The sequence below is a fragment of the Antedon mediterranea genome, chromosome 6 (genome assembly GCF_964355755.1).
Source record: "Antedon mediterranea chromosome 6, ecAntMedi1.1, whole genome shotgun sequence".
Taxonomy (NCBI): Eukaryota; Metazoa; Echinodermata; class Crinoidea; order Comatulida; family Antedonidae; genus Antedon; species Antedon mediterranea.
The window spans coordinates 7099800-7122449 of NC_092675.1; the positions used below are offsets into that span (position 1 = coordinate 7099800).

The 22650-nt window shown below is 33.5% G+C and overlaps 2 protein-coding genes across 2 annotated transcripts; both read right to left on the reverse strand.

The window, feature by feature from the left end:
* Positions 1 to 339: 339 nt before the first annotated feature.
* Positions 340 to 11320, reverse strand: LOC140051859 (ankyrin repeat domain-containing protein 13C-A-like). The gene is made up of 10 exons (XM_072097187.1): positions 11106 to 11320; positions 9936 to 9977; positions 8140 to 8244; positions 7138 to 7269; positions 6379 to 6593; positions 5591 to 5790; positions 4896 to 4986; positions 4353 to 4496; positions 3687 to 3816; positions 340 to 3087 (listed from the first exon to the last, which is right to left on the reverse strand). The coding sequence occupies exons 1-10, from the start codon at positions 11221 to 11223 to the stop codon at positions 2954 to 2956; spliced, it is 1311 nt and encodes a 436-aa protein (XP_071953288.1). The 5' UTR covers positions 11224 to 11320; the 3' UTR covers positions 340 to 2953.
* A 509-nt stretch (positions 11321 to 11829) lies between these two features.
* Positions 11830 to 22608, reverse strand: LOC140051302 (uncharacterized). Its single transcript, XM_072096469.1, has 9 exons — positions 21256 to 22608; positions 19566 to 20454; positions 18974 to 19230; positions 16189 to 16313; positions 15640 to 15943; positions 15045 to 15292; positions 14414 to 14589; positions 13050 to 13199; positions 11830 to 12835 (listed from the first exon to the last, which is right to left on the reverse strand). The coding sequence occupies exons 1-9, from the start codon at positions 22001 to 22003 to the stop codon at positions 12586 to 12588; spliced, it is 3147 nt and encodes a 1048-aa protein (XP_071952570.1). The 5' UTR covers positions 22004 to 22608; the 3' UTR covers positions 11830 to 12585.
* Between the last annotated feature and the right edge of the window lie 42 nt (positions 22609 to 22650).

Sequence of the window (22650 nt, forward strand, 5' to 3'; positions counted from 1 at the left end):
TAACAAGACAACATTTAAATATTACTGACATTAGACAAAACCTTGTGACGGAAACAACTATTTGTAATGCTAAGCAGTGACGTAACTGCTATGAGCGCTCACTGGCTAAACAAGCTTACAGAGCTCCCTGAGCATGGCCAGAGGAAGAAAACAGGCATTAAAATATGTCAATTTGGCGTTGGAGAGTCACTTGAACACCACTGAATCATAGTTGATTTGTTGTTACATGCATCTGTAATTCTTCAAAGACGTGAAACAGAAGAATAAATAATTTTGTTCAAAACTATGAATATTTACTGTACAGCAAGAATGTCTTGATTCTGTATCTTTCAATTTTCCAGTATCATAGACTAATTTCAAGATACAGTGTCACATGTCATCCACATGACGTGACATCTATGTTCTAAGCCAAACCTTCCATGATATAGACAAAACATGTGCCACTATATTTAGAATTTGCCTATGATACTGGTTAAATAATACCATACAGTATGTGGAGATAGGTACTGAAAATTGTATGGAATATTCTTTTTATTCTCAAAGCTGTCTACGCTATCAAACTAGTGTGATGTGCCCAAAAATGGTAGTGATACCCAAATATAGCAGTGATATGACATCATCATGGGCACATCACATTTTTTGTCACATAAAGTTTAATAGTGTAGACAGAGCTTAATGCAAAAGGTTGAGTGTTCATGAAAAACATGGGCAACCAACCAAAACAAACATTAGGGACAATAATATCATAGAATTGTGGTAAGATTTTATTCCAATCCAATATAAGGTAAAAGTGTAATTAGAACCATTGCATTTTAAAATTCACTTTAAAAACACCCTTATTATATACATAGTTTAAAAGTTAAATATCAAAATCTAAGTGAGTATTGTTTTATCAAGATATTTACTGTACAACACTGTGTTCATATTTGATACTTTTATAAATATAAAGAATTCATTTTGTCTACTTACTATTTTCACTACAGCACAACCAAATTATTTAAGTTTCCAGTGGGGTTCATTTTAGTATAAATACTGTAATAATTTGTCTACTCTAAGAAACAAGATAAAGTTGGTCCAACAAGACTGAAAAACTATTATTAAGTGTAAACTAACTACTGTACCACAAAACATGTACCATACTTAGCCCTTTTACACATACCAATAAAAGAACCCTATTAAGGGGACACCATACACTAGGGAACCAAAAAAATGTCTCCTTAAAGCGTGGTTCCCACTAGCGACGCAACACAAGGACGTAACGCAACGCAAGTGAATTGACCAATCTCAAGTGATGGCTTATTCGCTTGTGATTGCTAAATGTCTATAACTTCGCTTATCATAGGTTAAAATGCTTGCGTTGCGTTTACGTCCTTGCGTTACGTTCTAGTGGGAACCAAGCTTAATATGGGTGTCCATCTGAATAGTGGTTTTAGTGCTCATATACATTTCCCCCGTTTTTCACAGTGTCTTTTTAATAGGTGTCCACTGAATAGTAGTTTCCTAAAGAAGAGTTTTTACTTTAAATTGATTTTGTGTAATATATCATCAAGTTTTTAATTGAATTAAAAATAATTGTATGAAACCACACTGATTTTTTATCATTAAAACTAATTTAAATTAATAATATTTTTGCTCATATTTTACATATGCTTTAAGCAGGTCTAAAACCAAATAGTTTGTTTTGACATATAATTACATTTAATTTAATATTCTATTTACACTTTGATAGAAACTCCATGTAAATGCTATTTACACATTTTAATGTGCTATTTACATTTAATTACATCATATTTAAAATAATTTTAGTATCAAATTGCATTTTTGTCGGACAATGGACAAAAAACCCCAAAATTTAAAACAATATCCTTAATATAAAAATCATTTTTTAATATATTAGTACTATTATCAACACCGAGTTCAAACCCTATTGTACAAAAGCATAAAAGCGTGCATATGCTTTGTATATAAAATATAAAGTTTGCAGCGAATGTATATACAATGACTTAAAATACAGCACAGAGATGGGAACCTACCATAGACTCTTAAATGCAATTATATATTTTCTCCAATTCATTGCAAATGAATTGGAGAAAATTTAATAACATCTAAAATACTCAGGTAGGTCGGCATTCTAGGTCAAAAAGGAATAACGTTAAAAAAAATGTGTTTACTAACTTCTTTACTGTACTTATTAAAGCTTATTATCCTATCCCTGAGAAATACAGTTCTCAATAAAAATTAAGGACCATTTTTGGGAGCGGATCTATCTATAAGTGCCAAATTTGGAATTATCATCTTGTTGTAGATAACAAAACCATGGACAAATATGCTTTTGAATATGAATGTCAGTGACAGAAGTTGTGTAAAAATTATAACAATTTAAAAATTATCAGCACCATAATTGTTGGCACCAAAAGTTGGCAAAAAATATCAGAACCAAACTAGTTACAAAACATAGTTGTTGCACCAGAGACATGTATTGCAATTGTTTTTCAATTTCACTAATGAATTTGACGACCAATGAATGCATACACCATCACATCACTACATTAAATCTCTCTCTATCATTTACAACCTATACTACATCTTAAATTTCAATTTACACAGATGAGCGGTAACGGTAAGTGGAAAACCGCTAGTTCCACGATGAATCTGTATCTATCGTGAGCTGAAACTACCCATCCGCTCCACGTTGTGTGTAAATGGTCATAAGGAATAACATAGATGTTTGTTACAGATGTTACCGCTCGTCTGTCTAAATTGGTCTTAATTAAATTAAATGAATGTGCGCTATTTCTGGTGTGGTTTAAAAGTATCATTTTTCAACCACATTTTTTAACAAAAATGAACCCTTTAAATAAAATAAACACTTGGAAGCAGAACATAGGTAAAATTATCTAGGGAAGCTTAACGAACAATATGACCTAGAATGTCATTCCGTAGTACCTCTGTGCTAAAGATCCGGAAACCTGTAAGGGTCTTCCTTATAATCCGGTGGAATACGGAAAAGGCTTGTGGGTATGTTTTCACGGAACTGGCAATCTTGAAACGTCACACGAGCACTGATGGTTGGTAAAACAGGGATATCTGAAAATTTATTTATAGTATAATTATTATCCATGAGAGCCTAGCCAATTAGTGAATAGTTGATTCAATTGAAGAAAATTATTATCTTTTTTCCCAAGATACAAGATGAAAATTATTATCTAGATCTAGTCTATAAATATAGTGCAAGTACATCTCTTCACAAACCAGACTTCCCCTAAAACTATTCGAAAGGCAGAACTTTCTAAGGTTCAAAATAATTCCCTATTAGTTAGTAAAGTAAATAATTATGGAAATAAAGTGTCTGAAAACGGAGCAAATTTTCCTGCAGGATATGAGGGTGTGTGGCGCAGTGTATTTGACGTTGGATTACTGATCGTGAGATCCAACTCTCGTCGCATTGCTTGTATCCTTAGGCAAGACACTTTACTTTACATTTGCCTCTCTCCACCCAGGTGTATAAAATGGGTACCTGTTAGATCAAGAAACAACTTTGCGCCGATTACTAGCTGCATTATTATGGGAGTATTTTTCCGTACGTGTTTGATCGAAAATGACCGGAGTAATAATGTGCAGCGCATTGAGAGCTTGCTTATATATATAAGAATGAACTACTATTATATTATTAATATTTGATTTACCCAGTTTGACTGGAAATCCAGGAGGAAGTTTAAGTTCAACGAACTCCCTGAGTTTGGCAAAATGCTTCATTGGTGTAATCACTTCAAGTACATTCAGTAAATCCGCAACCTGAATTGGAAAGTCCTCACTCTGCGGAAATAAAAATAAAATATGAAGTGTGGAAGTAGAATTGTATACTTAATCGAGAAGGATATTGAACAAGCATGTGAGATGGATTCGCGGCATATCTGCGCCATAATGCTTGTATCATAAAGCCCAATTTACACAGATAAGTGGTAACAGGAAAGCGGAAAATAAAAATATAGAATCTGTGTTTATGACCATTTACACAAAATGCGGAGCAGACGGGTGGTTGAGTGGAAACCTGCTCATAATAGAAACAGATTGTATGTGGGATGAGCATGTGGTTTGCACGCTTACCGTTATTGTTCGTCTGTGTAATGGTCTTAATATAAGACATACGAAGATATTTATCTCTCATTGCCTCGTCCTTTGGATGGGACGTAAAGCTGTTGGTCCTGTATACATACATTGCACACATGCATGATAAAGAACTTGGTACACTATTTGAAATGAGTAGTGTAGTGTGTAATCATAGTCCTGTACTGGGTCCCCTGAATAGGTAACCCAATATAAAGAAGAAATAAAAACAATCAAGCACTTACCATAGCTATAGTAGCCTTAAAACATTTTCTGTTTTCTTTACATATCTGTTGTCTTCCAATACTGGGAACAGTGTCTGACATTATGTACTCCTGCCAAGTTATATGACAAGGGGGTGGGGGAGTTAAACTAGCTCTGTACACAGTCTAAAAATTAAATTAACAGAAATGAAATGTTAAATACACATAAAAGAAGAAATAAAACCATTAAATTACCGTATTCATGCGAATAATTGCCCAGCATATAGTACATCATTTTGAATACATGCCCCCACCCCCCACCTCCATCAATTTTTTTCATATCTAGGGGTATTTATTTGATTGTACCATATTTCACCCAAAAAAATAAACTCCTTCCCTGCATTAATGCCTCCTTCGAATAAACACCCCTCATATTTTTTCATATCTAGGGGTATTTATTTGGTTTTATGTTACCATATTACACCCGCCACCCTCGAATAAACCCCTCTTCCCTAAAAAACCCTCCTGAACAAAAACAAATAAATACGATATATTAATAATTTGAAGTTTTAGCAATTGACTTACCTCACTCATTCCATCTAGTACTTCACCTTTACTTAGACTCTCAACAGCTGCTTTGTTACGTTGGATATCCTCATCTGACAAATGTTCTCTCCTTTAATAGATAAATGGTAGACAGGGGGTTAGATAGGTATAATTTTGGGAATAATATTTTGGATAAAAAATGGTGTCATTGATTGTATCTGAATTTTAATTAATATTTATAATGCAGTATATATATTTATATGGAAATTTGATCATTTCTAAATTAAATATGACCTTTACTTCTAAGTAATTAATATTCAGTATATCACCAGGTGTTTTAGAATTTGTTCTGTCCTTTATGTCAATTTATATGGTACAGGTAATTGTATTATTTATTGTATACAGTATTCAATAGTCTGTTTTAATAGTGACAAATTTTCAATGGACAATATTGTCATCTGTATTTGTATATTTTAAAGCATCTTAAACATGGTATTATTATTACTACTCTTTTAAGACCCAGTTGAAGTCTTTCCTTTTCAAACAAGTTTTTCATTAATTTAAATTACTTCTCGTCTATTTTAATTTATGCATTGAGAGCTTGCATATATGTGCTACTGTATATAAGAATAAATTATTATTCTCCATTATTCCTTCACAGTCAAGATCCTCCCTTTAATAAAAAAAAGAACACTCTGGTTGTTGTTGTAAACAAACAAAACAAATAAACAAACCTTTTACGCGATTCAATAATTATTCCTTGTACAAGATAAAAGTCAGCAGGAAAGATCCCTACGGATTCACGTCTATCTTCCCTAAATATCCAGCCTGTTTGTGCACGGCAAAACACAATTGGTTTTGTCGACATAGTTGCTGTTAATATATCACTACTCATGAGGATGTCCACTTCTTCCTCAAGTTCACTTTCTGACTCCTGAAAATAAAAATGTTTCAAATTAAATTTTAAGTCCAAGCCAAGGCCAAAACTATGAACACAGGCATGGCACTCAGAAACTCTCTAAAGCTCTGTCTACCCTACCCTGTATCAAATTTTATGTGGCAAAAAAATGTGATGTGGGCATATATGGACATGATGATGTCATATCACTACCATATTTGGGCATATCACTACCAAATTGATTGTATATATCATACATACAATGTTTGTTTTTAGATATTATTGCATTAGGAGGTTCCCACTTTTGTGTTGGCCCCATGGTTACTTCTTGAGTAGTTTGCTCATTTTTAACAAATAAAACAAAGTTTCCCTTAATAGGGGTATCCCTTTAAAAGCAGCTTCCCATAGTGTTAAACACATAATGCTACTTGTTCGTTTCAAAGGAAAGTGTCCCCTAAATAGGAGGAGTTCTACTGTATACAAATTGGTGATAGAAATCAGCCAGCAAGATGGTGGAATAATATGGAATCAAACTTACGCGTGAGAAGATTTTGTTAGAAAGCAGAATTTGTGTTTGATCCTACAATAACACTTTTAGATGTTTGTTTAAAAAAAATTCAGTACCTGATCATAACTAACACGTTGAAAGACACGTTGATCATTGTCAAGTACAATAAGAGCGTTTCGTGATTTTGCGCTACCGTTAAAAATAAAACTAATGTTCCCTCTTTGCCACCGCATGTCACTGAAATCAATCAGCGTTGTGTCTACTCGTATACTGGTTCCCTTTTTATGAATTTTACAAACATCAGATGGTAGAATTCTCGAGACTAGTGGCACTATATATAAAAAATATAAATGTTTTTTTTTACTTGCTATCAACTTTTTTTCCCCCATAGATTGTGTAAAACACCCAAAATCAAACTTTTTTTAAAAACAATACAACATGAATTTGATATTCTTTAGTGATATTATTATATTTAAAGATAATAATTTCATAAAAACATTTTGATTAGCCATAATCTCTACACATTCTCAATTTAGAGTAGGAAAGATATTTTTCGTATTGAATGTTTTCCTATACCCTTTGATAATAATGGGCAGATCCAGCATTACAGATTAGGGGGAGGGGGACACCCCTAAATTTTGATAAATGATAAAAACGATCAATCAAGTTGGAGAAAAATAAAAATAGTTCATTATTTTATTTTAAAAAGACACGGCTGTTAAATGTTAGTGGTCTAAATCCACCCCTGATAAATGAACAGCAACAATGTGGTATTGTGTAGAGTTTGGATATGCTACACTGGGAAAAACATTCTTTATTCTTGACATTTTTTTATCAGCATTACTGAACAACATATTTTAATAGACTTTACTTACCCCAGCTTTGAAAGTCCCATTTAAGCTCAAGGTATAAATCAACCAGTTCACTAAGTGCCTCAATCAGTTCTGGTCTCTTTGATTCTAACATTTCCTTTGACTGTGATTTGAGTTTTCTTAAAAGGCATTTTACTACCAAAAAAGATACAAAATCCATTTTTGTTAAATATTCTATCTAGTAAAACAAAGTTTTTAAAAATCTAAAGATAATAAACAATTATTAAAGATGTATTGTACCCCTGAAAAAATAATTCTTAACATTTTTGTTGAATCGCATGAATTGTATCCTTAGGCAAGATACTTTACTTACGTTTGCCTCTCTCCAACCAGGTGTGTAAATGGGTACCCGGTTAAATCAAGAAACAACTTTGCGCTGATTACTAGCTGCATTATGGGAGTACAGTATGTTTCCATAGGTGTTTGATCCAAAAAATGACTGGGGTAATAATTTTCAGTACTTAGAGGTTTCACAACATAAGGCGCTATATAAATCCAGGATATTATTATTATTATTATTAATAATAAAAATAATATTTATCCACTATGAATACAAATTGGATAGAAAAAAATGTATTTACCTAAAAAAAAAACTGTACTTTATTTCAAAGCAAAAAATTTTCCCCATAGGCTGCCAACCAATGGTTTTTGATTGAATTTAACCATTTTGTTGTCATTTTATAAGTGAAAACATTGTTTTTTTCTATGGAAGTGATTAATTTGATTAAAAATACAAAAATAATATATTCAAAGTCTGATTTAATTAATCTTTATTTTTCATGTTTTTTGGGGAAAATACATCTTTAATGGAATTACATCATGATATTAAAAGAGATAGGCCTAGTGTCACCTATCAACTAAAAAGAAATGGTGCATACTATATACATACTATCTATTTAAAAAGGGTTAAATTTCTTATCTTATTTGCACAATAACTCTATTATGATGAGCTCATTAGAGCATGGAAGAATTAGTGTAATCACTGTAGGATTTAGAGAATCTTACTTGTTTGCCTGTCACCGTAACTTAAAGCTTCAGACAAAGGCGTCCAACCTTGCCTGTTCTTGGTTTTCACGGGTGCATGGTGGTTTAAAAGTAGGTGGACACATTCTGAGAATCAGAAACCACATACATTTAATAAGAAAATAATTATTAGGTAAAATCATCCTTTATTTCAAATAAAAAAAACATAAGAATGTACCAAACATCCCAGGTCACAGCTTGGAGGACCAAACATATGCTGGGCAAAACAAGACAATAATTTACTATAAAATATATAAATAAAGTATATAAAAATATATACTACTAATACAGTAGTTTGTTATACAGTTGATACAAAGATAAATTATACAAAATAAAAGAAACCAAAAGAAATGAATATTTATCCATATATGACTTGAGTATAATCCCATACTTGAGTAGTATTTACAATTTATTAGACTACATTCGACAAAATCCATTGTTTGATTGAAAATGTTCATCTGGTTTGAAGATACGTTATTTTAAAGTTCTATTTTGACGAACCAAAATTAGTTACTGACCTGACTGACAGTTTCAGTGCTCATTTCACGAGTACTTTCTTCAGAGTGACGACTATATCGTTAAGCAAAACGCTCACCGTAGGTGGCGTTTGCCTAAAAAAAGGGTCCTAATGGTGAGTGTTTTCCTTAACAATATAGTCGTCACTCTCAAGAAAGTGCTTGTGAAATGAGCACTGAAACTGTCAGTCAGGTCAGTAACTAATTCTGGTTTGTCAAAATAGAACTTCAAAATAAAAATCCATTGTAAATTCAATCCAGGTATGATGTCCCCTCCTTATTCTTGCCAACATTTATAGTTATACCCATGCCATCTGGGAGTATACTCAACCGTTCATATACAGTAATATTCCATTAATAATCTGTGGAAAGAAGTGAAAGTATTTACTCGTAAAATAAAATAACGAAAGTGATGGTACAAATTATAAAATAAAACATTCTTTTTTACCATGTCAGCAGTTATAAATCAATATATCACCATTTGTTTTTATAATTTTAAAATAAAAAATATAAAAATTAATACAAAATTAGAAGACAGTAAATCCCTTTTACCATTAGCGAATTTGAAAATAAACCCATTTGTTGTTATTGCCTTTTCTAAGCTTAAATCTTCAATACAGTTTTTATCAAAATATAATTACTGCAATGTATTGTGTGTGTACTTTTGTACATGTTTAATATCCATGGTATCTTTACAGTGAAAACTTCAAATTGTATTTTATAGAGTCACTATACAGTATGTGCGTGATACTTAATTTAGTATGTTTGTATTTGTAATGTAAATGAGAGAATTGAAGGTACAGTAGATGATACCTTCAAAGAAAAAAAAGAAACCCATGATTGTAAACTGAAGCTAAAATATATTAAACAGGATTTTTGAAACTGTACCTTTAAAAAGCTAATCCTATTCATCAGTAAAAAACTGAATCATGACTGATTTTTTTAAAAAGTGAGAAATATTATTAAAAATATGGTAGGCATTTTAGAAAAAAGATTAAGTTAGATTTAAAGAATATTTGAGGGCAACATTTAAATCTATTTAGGCCATTTGTCGATATTTTAACAGTCTAAAAGCAAACTAAAACAAGCTTAGTGACATCATTCAAGCACGAACTACAACAAAACAGTTATTTTATATTGTGGAATGTACTAAACCCATTAGATAGCTGTAACTGTAACCAGTGATCTAGAAATGTTTTCTTTGTCAATGTACATTATCATCAAAAAGTACTGATTAAAGTACTGAAATAGTGACCAGCCTACCTTTGTGTCCTAAGATAACAGCAAGGTGAAGGGGTGTGTTACCTGAATAAAAAATTAAACAAAAAATATATATACAGTATAGTTAGGCCTAGATAATATTTAATTAATAATTTCAACTCAATTTTATGGTACTGTAAATAGTTTGTTTGTTAGTTAGTTTGTAAATATACAAATGTAATATTTGCCTAGATTTACTTAGATTAGGAGATGGGCTAGTTTAATCATGAAGGAAAAAATACATTTATTTTTTCCTCCATGGTTCAATCAATTATTTGTCAAGAAGAAACATCCACAAACAAAACGAATAGGCTAGCCTACTAGGCCTACACAATAAAATATAACTTTTAAAAATATCAGGTTAAATATAGTTAAGTTAATTAGTACCCACATGTCATTCCGAGGGCGTGTGGCGCAGTGTGTTGGACGTTGGACTACCGATCGTCAGACCTAGGTTCGAATCCAACTCTCGCCGCATTGCTTGTATCCGTAGGCAAGATACTTTACTTACGTTGCCTCTCTCCACCCAGGTGTATAAATGGGTACCCAGTAAGATCTAGACACAACTTTGCGCTGGTTACCGGCTGCATTATGGGAGTATGTTTCCATACGTGTTTGATCCCAAAAAATACTGGGGTAATAATTTTCAGTACTTAGAGGTTTCACAACATTAGGCGCTATATAAATCCAGGATATTATTATTATTATTATTAATAATAAAAATAATATTTATCCACTATGAATACAAATTGGATAGAAAAAAATGTATTTACCTAAAAAAAAAACTGTACTTTATTTCAAAGCAAAAAATTTTCCCCATAGGCTGCCAACCAATGTAAAGCGCCTTTGTTGAATTTGAGCATGAGTACTCATGAAAAAGGCGCTAGGCCTATATAAATGTGGTATTATTATATTATTATATTCTACAATTTCCTAGTCTTAGTGGGTCCTACATAGACTTATACGTCGACTGTTTATCATACCTACTACGATTTATACGATTCAGCCTAACTAGGCCTAGTAGTATTAGAATAGGTACTCGGGGTGGTTAGGACGCCAGTGTAGCCAGCAAGCCCAGCAGCGAGATGCTTAGGCTAGGCCTAGCCCTAGGCTAAAGAACACACATAAAAAAGCACATATTGATCAATATTTAAGGTAAGAAGTATATACTACCATGCACATCTTTTTCTGCGGGATCATACTGTCGTAACAGACCAGATAATCTTCGAATATCATCATCAAAAACACATTCATGAAGAGGGTACCTGTTCGTTATATCATCAGCCATCATTAAATAAAATAATATTTTTTTTTTTTTTTTTCAATTTCCGTGAATGCTGCCCTCTGTTGACATATCATATCCACCATCACCACCAGCAAAACAAGTGTATACACATTGTTACCCTTTGTTTTTGTTTCTCCAGCAAAAATGAAAAACTTGATAAAATGTACATACGGTATGTCACCAAAGATGGGGAACAATGTAAAGTACTATAAATTTCGAAAGGGCAAACTTCGACTAAATTTTTAGAAAAGAAGATTGAACCCTTGACACTATGATTATAAAACGGTATTCTACACTCAGTTGTATAAAGTGCAATTTTGTTTTTGGTCTATAGTATGGTACAGTAGTTAACGAAATTGGATTTATGTAAACTCCACGTTTGTTCACAAACAACAAAATGTTAGGATTATATATCGCTACAAAATAAAGTTCCCTCTTCAAACTGTTTTTAAAGTGTCATTGATGTTTTAAACATGTCATTTGTCTTTTATCAATTGCCTCAACTCAAAGATAGGACACTGAATAGATTAACAATTGAAATGTAGACCTGTTGAAGAAATTAATGTTCATTGTTTTTGTTCCTTTCTAGTCAATGTTTTGTGTAATTAAGAAACGGCAGTTAGTTGTTAGTCGACAATTACTATTATTTATTTATTTTGTCTTTATACTGAATGACACCTCAGTGCTAAAGCTTTGATTTGCAAAGTGGTTCAGAGTAGAGAAAAAGTAGAGACTACCTGGAATAATATTAAAAACACTAATTTAAAGACTTAAAGTGTCCTTAAAACATGAACCAAAATATAAATATTATAATGAGACGGCAAAGCAACAAAATCAATAGTAGGCCTATTTTAAACAAGCAAATCTTTTATTTGTCAAACCCTTCAAATATGGGTCTACATACACTAAACTGCTAATGCTTGGTCTGCATGATAGCAGACTGCTATCATGCAGGCCAAGCATCATGCCTATCATGCAGGCCAAGCATCATGCCTATCATGCAGGCCAAGCATCATGCCTATCATGCAGGCCAAGCATCATGCCTATCATGCAGGCCAAGCATCATGAATCGAAGTAGTATACAATTTATGATATCGTATGACACCACAACAAAACTCCTTCATATTCCTCTATATAACCGTCCCCATTGACTCTCTCCATTCAAACAAGAGTTTATTTATATAATACTTATGGGTATAGTTTTAGGAATTAACCATTTCACTATTATAACATCACAGCATATAATAGTGTGAGATTTAACTAATGAGTCTGCATAGTCACAAGCCATGCCCCCACAAGATAATGCTGCTTTTCATCCAAGGAATGGCAGATCACCTTAAAAATGAACACCTAACGTAATACTATGCTTTAACCGTAATTTGTATAGTCGCCAGTCGCTCTTCCTGTAAAGATGCCTGTTACAGGGTAGATCTTCATTTCAATCGTCTTTAAAGGAGATCTATCATTTTTCCATGTGTACCAGTAGATGACGTCATTGGGGTAATACGTACTTCGTGCATGGCCACTGAAATATTTTCCATTAGGATTTGTATTCCCACACAATCCTCCTTTACTGAACCACCATCCGGCTTTTCTGGTACCAACACAGCTGCTATAACTGAATTGAAAAAAAAATTAAAATTAAAAATAAAATCGATAGGCGAGTAAAATTGGTTTCGTTAAAAATGTCACCTACAACTAGCCAATTCAATCTTGGTCAAAGACGACATTAGAAGATTCAAGGGGTTAATTTTACGTCGTGTATTTTCTATATCTTAAAATCAATATTGATGATGATATAAATTACTAATTGTGTGTGTGTGTTACTTTACCTGTAACCAGCATTAAGCCTATCCTTGGTACTGAATGGCTGATCTACGTTTGAGTTGCCATCGAACGTAAGTGGATCTGATTCGCCCATAGAATCCCCAGCATCTCCTCCAACAAAATCACCAAGACGAAGACAGTACGGACACTCATGGCTAAACCAAAGAATTGAAAATATTATTCAGATGGTTTGGCTTACCCTGACTGTATTGAATGTTAAGTACACTGAGATCACTTTGCGAAAATCAAAATGTTCTTTCACATGGAGCTATAACATGATATCCTACATGCTCTCCCCTTAGCATTAAGTAAAATGACGTGTATAAGCCATCTTATGTTTAACTTCCTGACTCTGACACGCAAAACATCAAAACAATAATCATCATTGTTTGTAATATTACTGTAGTTGTTTTAAGCATTGAAGATACCGTTGGGCTATGGCAATTATTGCAGCCTCATGCTCTCACCTACTGAGCATGCTATAAAGAACTGAATTAAATCATGCTGTAAACTTTAAAACAGGCGTGCGTCACGTTTGTAATACAGTATAACTTAAACAAGGCCAACAGCCATTAAGTCGCGTGCTACAATGCATAGTGATACCGGACCGACAGACAGACCGACAGACCAACAGACCAACAGACCGACAGACAGACCGACCGACCGACATAGTGAACTATACTGACCGAAATACTGAACATGTTTAAAAATGTTGAAATGTTTAAAAACATTTATATTTTTTTAATTTACACGTGCGTAGCCTGTCACTTTTGACGTGCTCGTATAACGTAATTTCGAGTTGAAAAGTAAGTAAAAAAAACAGAAATCGGGCAAAAAGAGTGCCCAATAACATTTAACGCGCAGTGCGCGCGCAAAAATATGCGCACTCATGGCAATTTTGTAAACGCTTAAAATTGCCTGAAACGTACTCTTATTTCATCGAAAATAAATTTTGAAAATTTTACATGCGTTACATGCGCTACGCACGTAATTGTATTGCCATATGATGATTTATGCCCTGAAATTTATGAGTACCAAATTTTATTTAATTGTGATTCATGGTTGTGAAGATATGATTACAAACGTGATTTCGTTAAATCGTGCGTAGACCGCGTAATTTTTTATTGCGCACCGTGAAAACATAACCACATTGATTCCTGGCCATAAGGAATATACTGTGAAAAATTGACCTAGCTAGATTAGACTGATATCAAGATAAGGTCAGAAAGCGATAAAACGCATAGTGATACCGGACCGACAGACCGACAGACCGACCGACCGACCGACATAGTGAACTATAGAGTCGCTTCCACGCGACTAAAAATAGAGAGATAAATTGTAGTTAGTATGATTCAATACAGTTTCTAACCTTGCACTTTCCACCCTGAAACTCTCGTATATAGCATGTGCTGATTTTCCATTGAAATCTGTCATATCAATTCGTAGACGATACGCTTTGGTGTTCGTTAGGAGATAGATCTTCTTCAAGCCTAACCAAAAATTAGCATCTAGATCACCAAATCCCTCTTCGTACTCAACCCAATTCTAAAGGTAAAAACAAATTATTATGTTTTATGTAAGATAAGATTGTTGTAATTTGAAAAAAATGATATTGTCAAAATGGTGAAAGTTTTAAACATTCGTAGCATCTACGTTGATTGGTCCAGGGAAGGTACCAGCCAAGTAATCAAACCCTTCCTTTTTGGTTAGTCTAAGTACCGACCACTAAAATTCCACATGGACAACTATATTAATCTATGGATATTCATTTGAGCAATACAAGAATGGGAACATTTGGAACGATGATACGACGAATGGATTATAACGGATAATTAAATAATTCTGGTACAGATATTTGGAAAGCCAAACATTTACCACAAATAAAGATATTAATCGAAAAGATTGACTTATGCTTACTAACAGTGTATCACATCTCAGACCAGAATGCAGTATTTCATTTGTAAACTCATTCAAGTATGACACAATAACAATATGCCTACCTTGTAGAAATCAACATCATCGTCTTCTCTTCGCTGGATTACTGTCCAACCACCGCCATCTGTATCCATGTCACAGTAAGCTTGGAATCTTGACGAAGACGGGCCTATTTCATATACACCACTTTCTACATCATTGTTATCATCATCATTATTATCATCACCGTCTACATAGTCAATACGCGTAGATCGGAAAGCACTACAGTCAAATGTTTCTTGTGGTGTGCCGGTGTCTTGCCCTCTTGTTTCGCCTTTGTAAAGAAACGCGAAATACTGTCATCATAATAAATCCACGTTATTTTCTATTATCGTTTCTTAAAAATAAAATCACATGTTGCGTTTTGATTATAATTACACTACACTTCTTCACAAACAAGTATGCAAATTGATCACTATTGTCCACCTTTTTTGTTTGTTTTATCTTTATACTGAAATTCCTTATTGAAAAAATCTGATCGTCAATAAGTACTATAGTGTGCTTGAATATCCGCTTTCTTTATACACGTTGATGTTACTAAGTATAAGTACGAATAAATAATAATAAATAAAGTACGAATGTTAACCACAATCACGACCGTACTATTTCTAAGAACATTACCATATGTAGCGAATGCATCACCAGGTTCGAATTCTTCTTCTACGTCATCTTCAGTATCCCCATCACCATCGTCATCATCATTATCAAGGCCAGCATATAAAGCACATCGTACTGACGCTGCCTCGCCTTCTCGGCAGTTTGTTCTTCCCAGTCCACTACTTGGACACGAAAAGATAGAACTCTCAGTTCCTCTGCAACCCAAATCATCTAAAATGTATTTTCCAGATCCTGAACCAAAATGAGATCTTGTCAGAGCTTCTTGTGCAACTTCAAAGTTGAGTTGTCTGCAAGCAACAGTTGCATCCTATGAAATTGAAATTAGAGAAACAATCCTCAAACATACTTTTTGAGGATTTATATGATTTTTTAAAAGAAACTCAATTAAGGAACTGACCGACATAAACGGAAGTAAGTTCAAATAATTATAATTCGTTGTGACAACTGATGAAGGATTATCAAACACCCACAACTAAAATCTTTAACGCAGTTTTATATAGCGTCTGTTTTATATTGTACATGTGTTAATAAACATTTTATTCCATATATTACCTTCAAGTCAAAGTAATCGTCACAAACAAGAAGCCAATCTCCGTTTGGGTTCCTGGCTTCTAGTCGTCCCTCATAGTAAGCATTTCCATTAACCAGACGAACAGTTGATGTTTCGTACATACTTTCTGTTTTAAAAACAAAAGAACATTTCTTATTTACCTACGGCAAAATAAGGTAAATAATAAGTTGTTGCATTTTGATTGCACTTTTACGAACATTTGTCAACTTTGGTCATTTTCCGAACCTTTGTTAAAATTTCTCATTCTTTTTGTTACCTTGGCACAGTTTCTGAACCTTTGTTAAAATTGCTCATTCTCTGAACCTTTGTTACCTTGGCTCAGTTTCTGCACCTTTGTTATAACTTTGGTCATTTTCCAAACCTTTGTTCTTGGCTCATTTTCTAAACCTTTGTTAAAATTGCTCATTTTGCGAACCTTTGTTACATTGGCCCAGTTTCTGCACCTTTGTTATAATTGGTCATGTTGCGATTTTCCGAACCATTTTTTGCTTTTGCTCTCCGAACCTGTATTGCCTTTCCTGCTGCAGTTTTATCGTGGTATAAATTGCTTAGCGATCTCTATTTGTTATAAAACAACGTTTCATAAATGTATTAACGAATTAGACAGTATTTATAGATTATCATTACCTGCAAAGCATTTTCCAAGCATCTATATATAAATTTACGTAAGGGCAAAATTCGGTAAATCGCGCCTTACTTCTAGAATTTTTACTCGATGGTATATAAAGTTGGTTCGTACTTTCGGTACTGATTTTAACCACCTGATGTAACCCTGTTTACTAATTAAATTAAGTTAGATAATAAGTTATTGACGGTTAAAACGAATTTAGGTTCCAAGATTTGCCCCAAATAGGGGTGTTTTCCGACCGTGGTATACACTGTATAATGGATGTCCGTCTTGAAAAATACCCGCCACAAAAATGCGAGGAGGCTTCGCATTTTCCTATCTCCTCCTACGATAATTGTTTTTAATAGCTGAAAACCGGTTGAACAGTTCGAGTACAGCATCATAATGTTGAAGACAGGCCGATTTTCTTTAAAAAATACTATTTTGATACATTTAATATACGTTTTTACAAATGTATTGATTTGTGATGAATGGAACATTCCAAATTATTTGGTTTAACCATACAGGTATAGATTTAGATTTATGGGCCCCCTTGGAGAATAAACATAAATAGTATTGCAATGCTGTACAATACTGTTAAGGTATTAACCACTTTTGATCGCAATTTGAATCGCAAATGTCTTACTGTGAGTGTTGGTACTGTTAGATGTAATATAAAAATATATACAAATAAACTTTATTACTGTGAGTGTGGGTAGGCCCTACTGTTAGATTATAAACATATAATATACAAATAAACATTCCAAATTATTTGGTTTAACCATAGAGGTATAGATTTAGATTTATGGGCGGGCCCCCTTGGAGAATAAACATAAATAGTATTGCAATGCTGTACAATACTGTTAAGGTATTAACCACTTTTGATCGCAATTTGAATCGCAAATTTCTTACTGTGAGTGTTGGTACTGTTAGATGTAATATAAAAATATATACAAATAAACTTTATTACTGTGAGTGGTAGGCCCTACTGTTAGATTATAAACATATAATATACAAATAAACATTCCAAATTATTTGGTTTAACCATAGAGGTATAGATTTAGATTTATGGGCCCCCTTGGAGAATAAACATAAATAGTATTGCAATGCTGTACAATACTGTTAAGGTATTAACCACTTTTGATCGCAATTTGAATCGCAAATTTCTTACTGTGAGTGTTGGTACTGTTAGATGTAATATAAAAATATATACAAATAAACTTTATTACTGTGAGTGGTAGGCCCTACTGTTAGATTATAAACATATAATATACAAATAAATAAACGTTATTACTGACAGTTGCTTCTCAACGTTTGTATTAATTAATAATTTAAAAATATATAAACGTCGTAGTGGTGTATCGTAACACATGTACTTTACTATTTCAATCGACTATGACAGTGACAGTTCTAACAAAGTACCGTATTAAATCGCAAATGTTTTACTGTATTTAGTGGTATATTATTTATAGGCCTATAAAACATTAAAAACAATATTTCGTTACTGAGTGGATAAGAATATATTTTAAAATGTTTCCTCTTTGTACCTATCTTCTTCCCCCATCCCTCAACCCTTAATGTTACATACAAAACACAAATTGGGTTTTTTTAAATGAGTCCAAATAAAAAAATTTGACTCATTTTGTTTCTCTCTCGGAAGTAATTCCCAGGGTGCTAATTTTGGTTGACTACATAAATCATTGTGTATATTTATTCGTTTCTGTAAACGACAATGTATTATAGTCCTGCGGTACGTACATTTGAAATCTCCATTTTTTTCTCGCTGGAAATACTGTGTATTCGAGAACCATCTGTGGGCACGACCTAGATGGTACGCGAGCGAAGCGAGCGTGCCATCTAGTAGTGTACTATTTACTTTGTCTGTTTGTTTTCACGATGGCGACCACAATTTACATCGTTCCAATTTTTATTAGGAGAATCGCTATATTGATGAATTAAGTCGTATATACATTCTCATATTATGACATATGACAGCATTTTACAAGTTTAATTTAATACCCTTTTAACCATTTTTTATGTTTCGCAACTTTTAAATTATTGCTTGGCAAAATACATATTATTAATTAATTAATTATTAATACATATTACTCCTGCTTTGCTTCTCCTTTGGGAGGTTTATTTGAAAATAAATACATTACCTTGATCTTTGTCTAAGGTACACATGAATCCATGTTTACCCATGTTTAGACATTGTGATGGAATAAATTGGTAGCGCAAGATATCAATCAGAATGTCCTCTTGCGATGTTCCTTTTTCATTTAGCGGAGGACCGATGACATAGAGTTCTTTTGTGACTGCTTCAAGACAGGAAGTATACTCCTCAGTAATTATTGATTTAGAAGCGCATGCACAGTCCATGCCTATATTTCTATCCAGCCAATTTCGCCAACATGTTCTGTAAACAAATTTGTAAACAAAATTGATCGGCAGATAAACATTATGACAATAATTATTAATACATTTATCCGATTATGAAACGGACTTGGTCTGAACATTGCCAGCTGTCGCACAGCGCAACACTAAATTGTAAAAGTCATTTAACAATTATTCGAAAAGAGTGAGGCAATTATAGCGATGAAGATTTATATTTCAATTCCAATCAAGCCAAATTTATGCTCATCTTCAGGAGTTAATTGTATTTTACAGTAGGCCCTATGCCTTCTGAATAATGGAAGTGGAATGGCTAAGTAATGGCATACATCATTAGAAAGAAAGGAATGAGGAGCCTACCTTTTCTCTTCAAGAGAGGCTGACTGGGTGTGACACTGGGCATATATTGAGTTGATAGAATATGCCACCATTGCAGTAGTTGAATCTTCTTCACAACAACAACAAAGTCTAAAACATTCTGTGTTAACGCGAAGACATTCCATCATACATGTTTGAGCTGTATCGCAGTTATCAAATGCTTCTCGGCGACTTCTACCATTTATCTTACAAACACCAACTTGTTTTGGCTTAGAGCTATCAAGATTTTTATCAACGATATTCCGAATCACATAAAAGGTTTTAATATCAGCAGTGGTCATTTTAGGACGCCACTCGTCGATTTGCACATCGGGAAAATAATAATCTGATTTGCCAATCGTGGTATACGCTACTGACACTCCTGCTGATGAAAATACTCCTGACGTAGGCCTAAAGGTGTCGATAATTTCCCTTGAACAGTATTTACATGGAAATATCCACGTGTAAATAAGAACTTCTGGTATCCATGTTGCGCTATACTCACGTGCAAACTCGTTTTTCAAAGCTGTTAAATAATGACGCATTATACCATGCTCAGAATGTTGCCAGTTTCCGTCTGCTGGGTCACGACCTCCGACATTTCTCTGACTAGCAGACTTTAGATTGTGAACAACGTAGTTGCCTACCGTAGCACGATTGGGACTAGCAGTGGTTTTGTCAGCGATTAATATACGTTCCCTTCCATACAGTTTGTTGTTACGTTCACTTGTCCGCCAGGCATACAAATAATTCTTAGGATTACGGATCCAGGCGTTGCGATTATCAGGGTCCAAAAGAAGAAAAACGGCAAATTGGGCATGATTTTCTTTTCTTGAGTTCTTAAATTCAGCGTGGATTTTGGTGTAGAAGTCGAAATAATAGTCGGATATAGCTGAGAATAAAACAAATACAATTACAATATTAACACTTCCAACTTCGACGTAACGCTACAAATTGACAAAATCAAGCGACAATTTGCATCATCATCGCATCGTGATTGATCAAATCACTTATTTTTCTAATACATTTAAAGGTGGAGACAACCATTCTGTTATTTTTTAAATTTATTTAGTACCGGTAATGGTGTTAATGGTTTTAGATTTATATAGCGCAAAATACAAATAGTCTCTATGCGCTATTTAGCACAAGTGTGAAAATGAAAATGTTGATGTAAAATAAACCACGAAATAGGCTAAGAAAACCGAATAAATTGACCAAGACAAAAGTAAAAAAAGTCCTAAAACGGAATCTCACATCACAACACTGTTTCACTAACTTGTCAAGACAAACTAGCTATTTATTCACAAGTGTCATAGTGATGTGAGCATCTGACTGTCCTACCTAACAAACAATAAAATGAATAAAATGTATATGAAAAAATAACGAATTCACACAGAACGAATCAAGAGCTTTGAAGATCGAAACGGAGGGAGAATCACAAATGACCAAAGGCAAAGAGTTCCACAATTTTGGACCAGCGACCACGAAAGATCGATCCCCACATGACTTCAATTATACCGTAGATACCGTAATTCCGATAATTATTTTAAAATATAATCTAATAGGCCTACAATTGTTTATGTAGCATCGATATCATAGAATACCGTATAATTCTTATATATCTATAAATTAAGTCTTTGGTTATTTAGGTTAATTGCTACAAAACGCACACAAATAAGAAAATAGAACTTACTTACTACTCCAGTTTGGATATTATGTCCATACTCTGGCGCTTCTAATCTGTCTACTAACCGCTTATCTTGTGTTGATAAGTCACTTGCATATTTTATAGATTGATCATGGAATGTAAAATATACACAGACCCTGGGTGAGTTCCACTGCCAAGAAAACGCCTTTAAACGTCTTTGAAGTTGAGTAACAACCTCCTCAGAATTTGGTATATATTGTGTATACAACATTACGTCTGGATAATCTCCCCTTTGCCATTCTGCGTGCATCTTTTTTAAAACAGTATCGCTTAAGAGAGCATCTACCATTGCAGTTGTAAATCCTATATCAGTTGCTGTTCCAGTATTAACCACGAAGTAATTTCCAATACGGTTATTTGCAGGGGCTGAAAAGGTTGTCGTTGATTGGCGATCAGGATACAAACATTCTGCATTACTTGTTCCCGAACAGAATTGCCGATTGGTGCTGGTATGCTCTGTATCGTGGGTATAGTGGTATAAATACCGTGATGGGTAATATAACCATCCATCTCTAGTTCCTCCATTGTTGTAACGATAATTGCTGCTAAGAATCATTATTACCGCAAATTGGTGTTTGCCAACCTTTGCCGAGATTTTAAAATGTTCAGAAATTTTAAAATAGAACTCACGGTAATCACCTCGTTCATATGCGAATATATATCTGGACGAGTGTGTTTCCTCTATCAATAAAAAGCCAAAAAGAAGACACACAAAAAAACGCAATGGTTCCATTGTTAGTACCTTTCTCTGTAAAACTGAGTTTGACGCTGATAGTGTAAGGACAAAATAAATTGTGCCAAATAAGATGCATGTTCCTTTATTTGTATATTGTATGTATGATTGATAATCTAATTTATAACAGGAAACATCATTTATATCGAGGGTTTACTGAAAAGTAGACGAAAGACAGACCTCGATTTACAGAAAAGGCTTATGTTATACATTTCCATTATGACTAGGTTTGAAGCGGCGACGTAAAGAGTCAACACAGGTGCCGTTTTAAAGAATACGATGATTCAACCAATGGTCCAGTTGAACAATTAATTATTGTCAATGAAATAGACTATCGACATATTTTCACTTGAAATCATCATAATATAGTCCATCAAATAAAAATAAAAATTTTATTTTGTGTTTTTTTTTTCATTTTCTTTTTAACTATAGGAATTATTAAATAAAACCTTCTTTATAAATAAGGTAATCTTTTATTTTCCTGAAGAAGTTTTTTGTTTGTTTTACTATATAGGCCTGGTTCCAACAGTTAGGTCCATTGAAAGACAACAGAACATATTGATACGACAACATGGTCAAACACCGTTGAAAAACATTAATAACAAAATAATAATCTTTATAATCAAATAATAATAATCAAAATAATC

Excerpts from the sequence above, each read along its gene's own strand:
- LOC140051859 (XM_072097187.1), bottom strand. The coding sequence starts at position 11,223 with ATGATGGCTGATGATATAACGAACAGGTACCCTCTTCATGAATGTGTT. Across the intron at positions 7,270-8,139 it reads TTACGGTGACAGGCAAACAA|TAAAATGCCTTTTAAGAAAA; the intron begins GTAAGATTCTCT and ends CTTTTTTGGTAG. Across the intron at positions 4,987-5,590 it reads ATTATTGAATCGCGTAAAAG|GAGAGAACATTTGTCAGATG; the intron begins GTTTGTTTATTT and ends TATCTATTAAAG.
- LOC140051302 (XM_072096469.1), bottom strand. The coding sequence starts at position 22,003 with ATGGAACCATTGCGTTTTTTTGTGTGTCTTCTTTTTGGCTTTTTATTG. Across the intron at positions 15,944-16,188 it reads ACGATTACTTTGACTTGAAG|GATGCAACTGTTGCTTGCAG; the intron begins GTAATATATGGA and ends TCAATTTCATAG. Across the intron at positions 12,836-13,049 it reads AGGCTTAATGCTGGTTACAG|TTATAGCAGCTGTGTTGGTA; the intron begins GTAAAGTAACAC and ends TTTTCAATTCAG.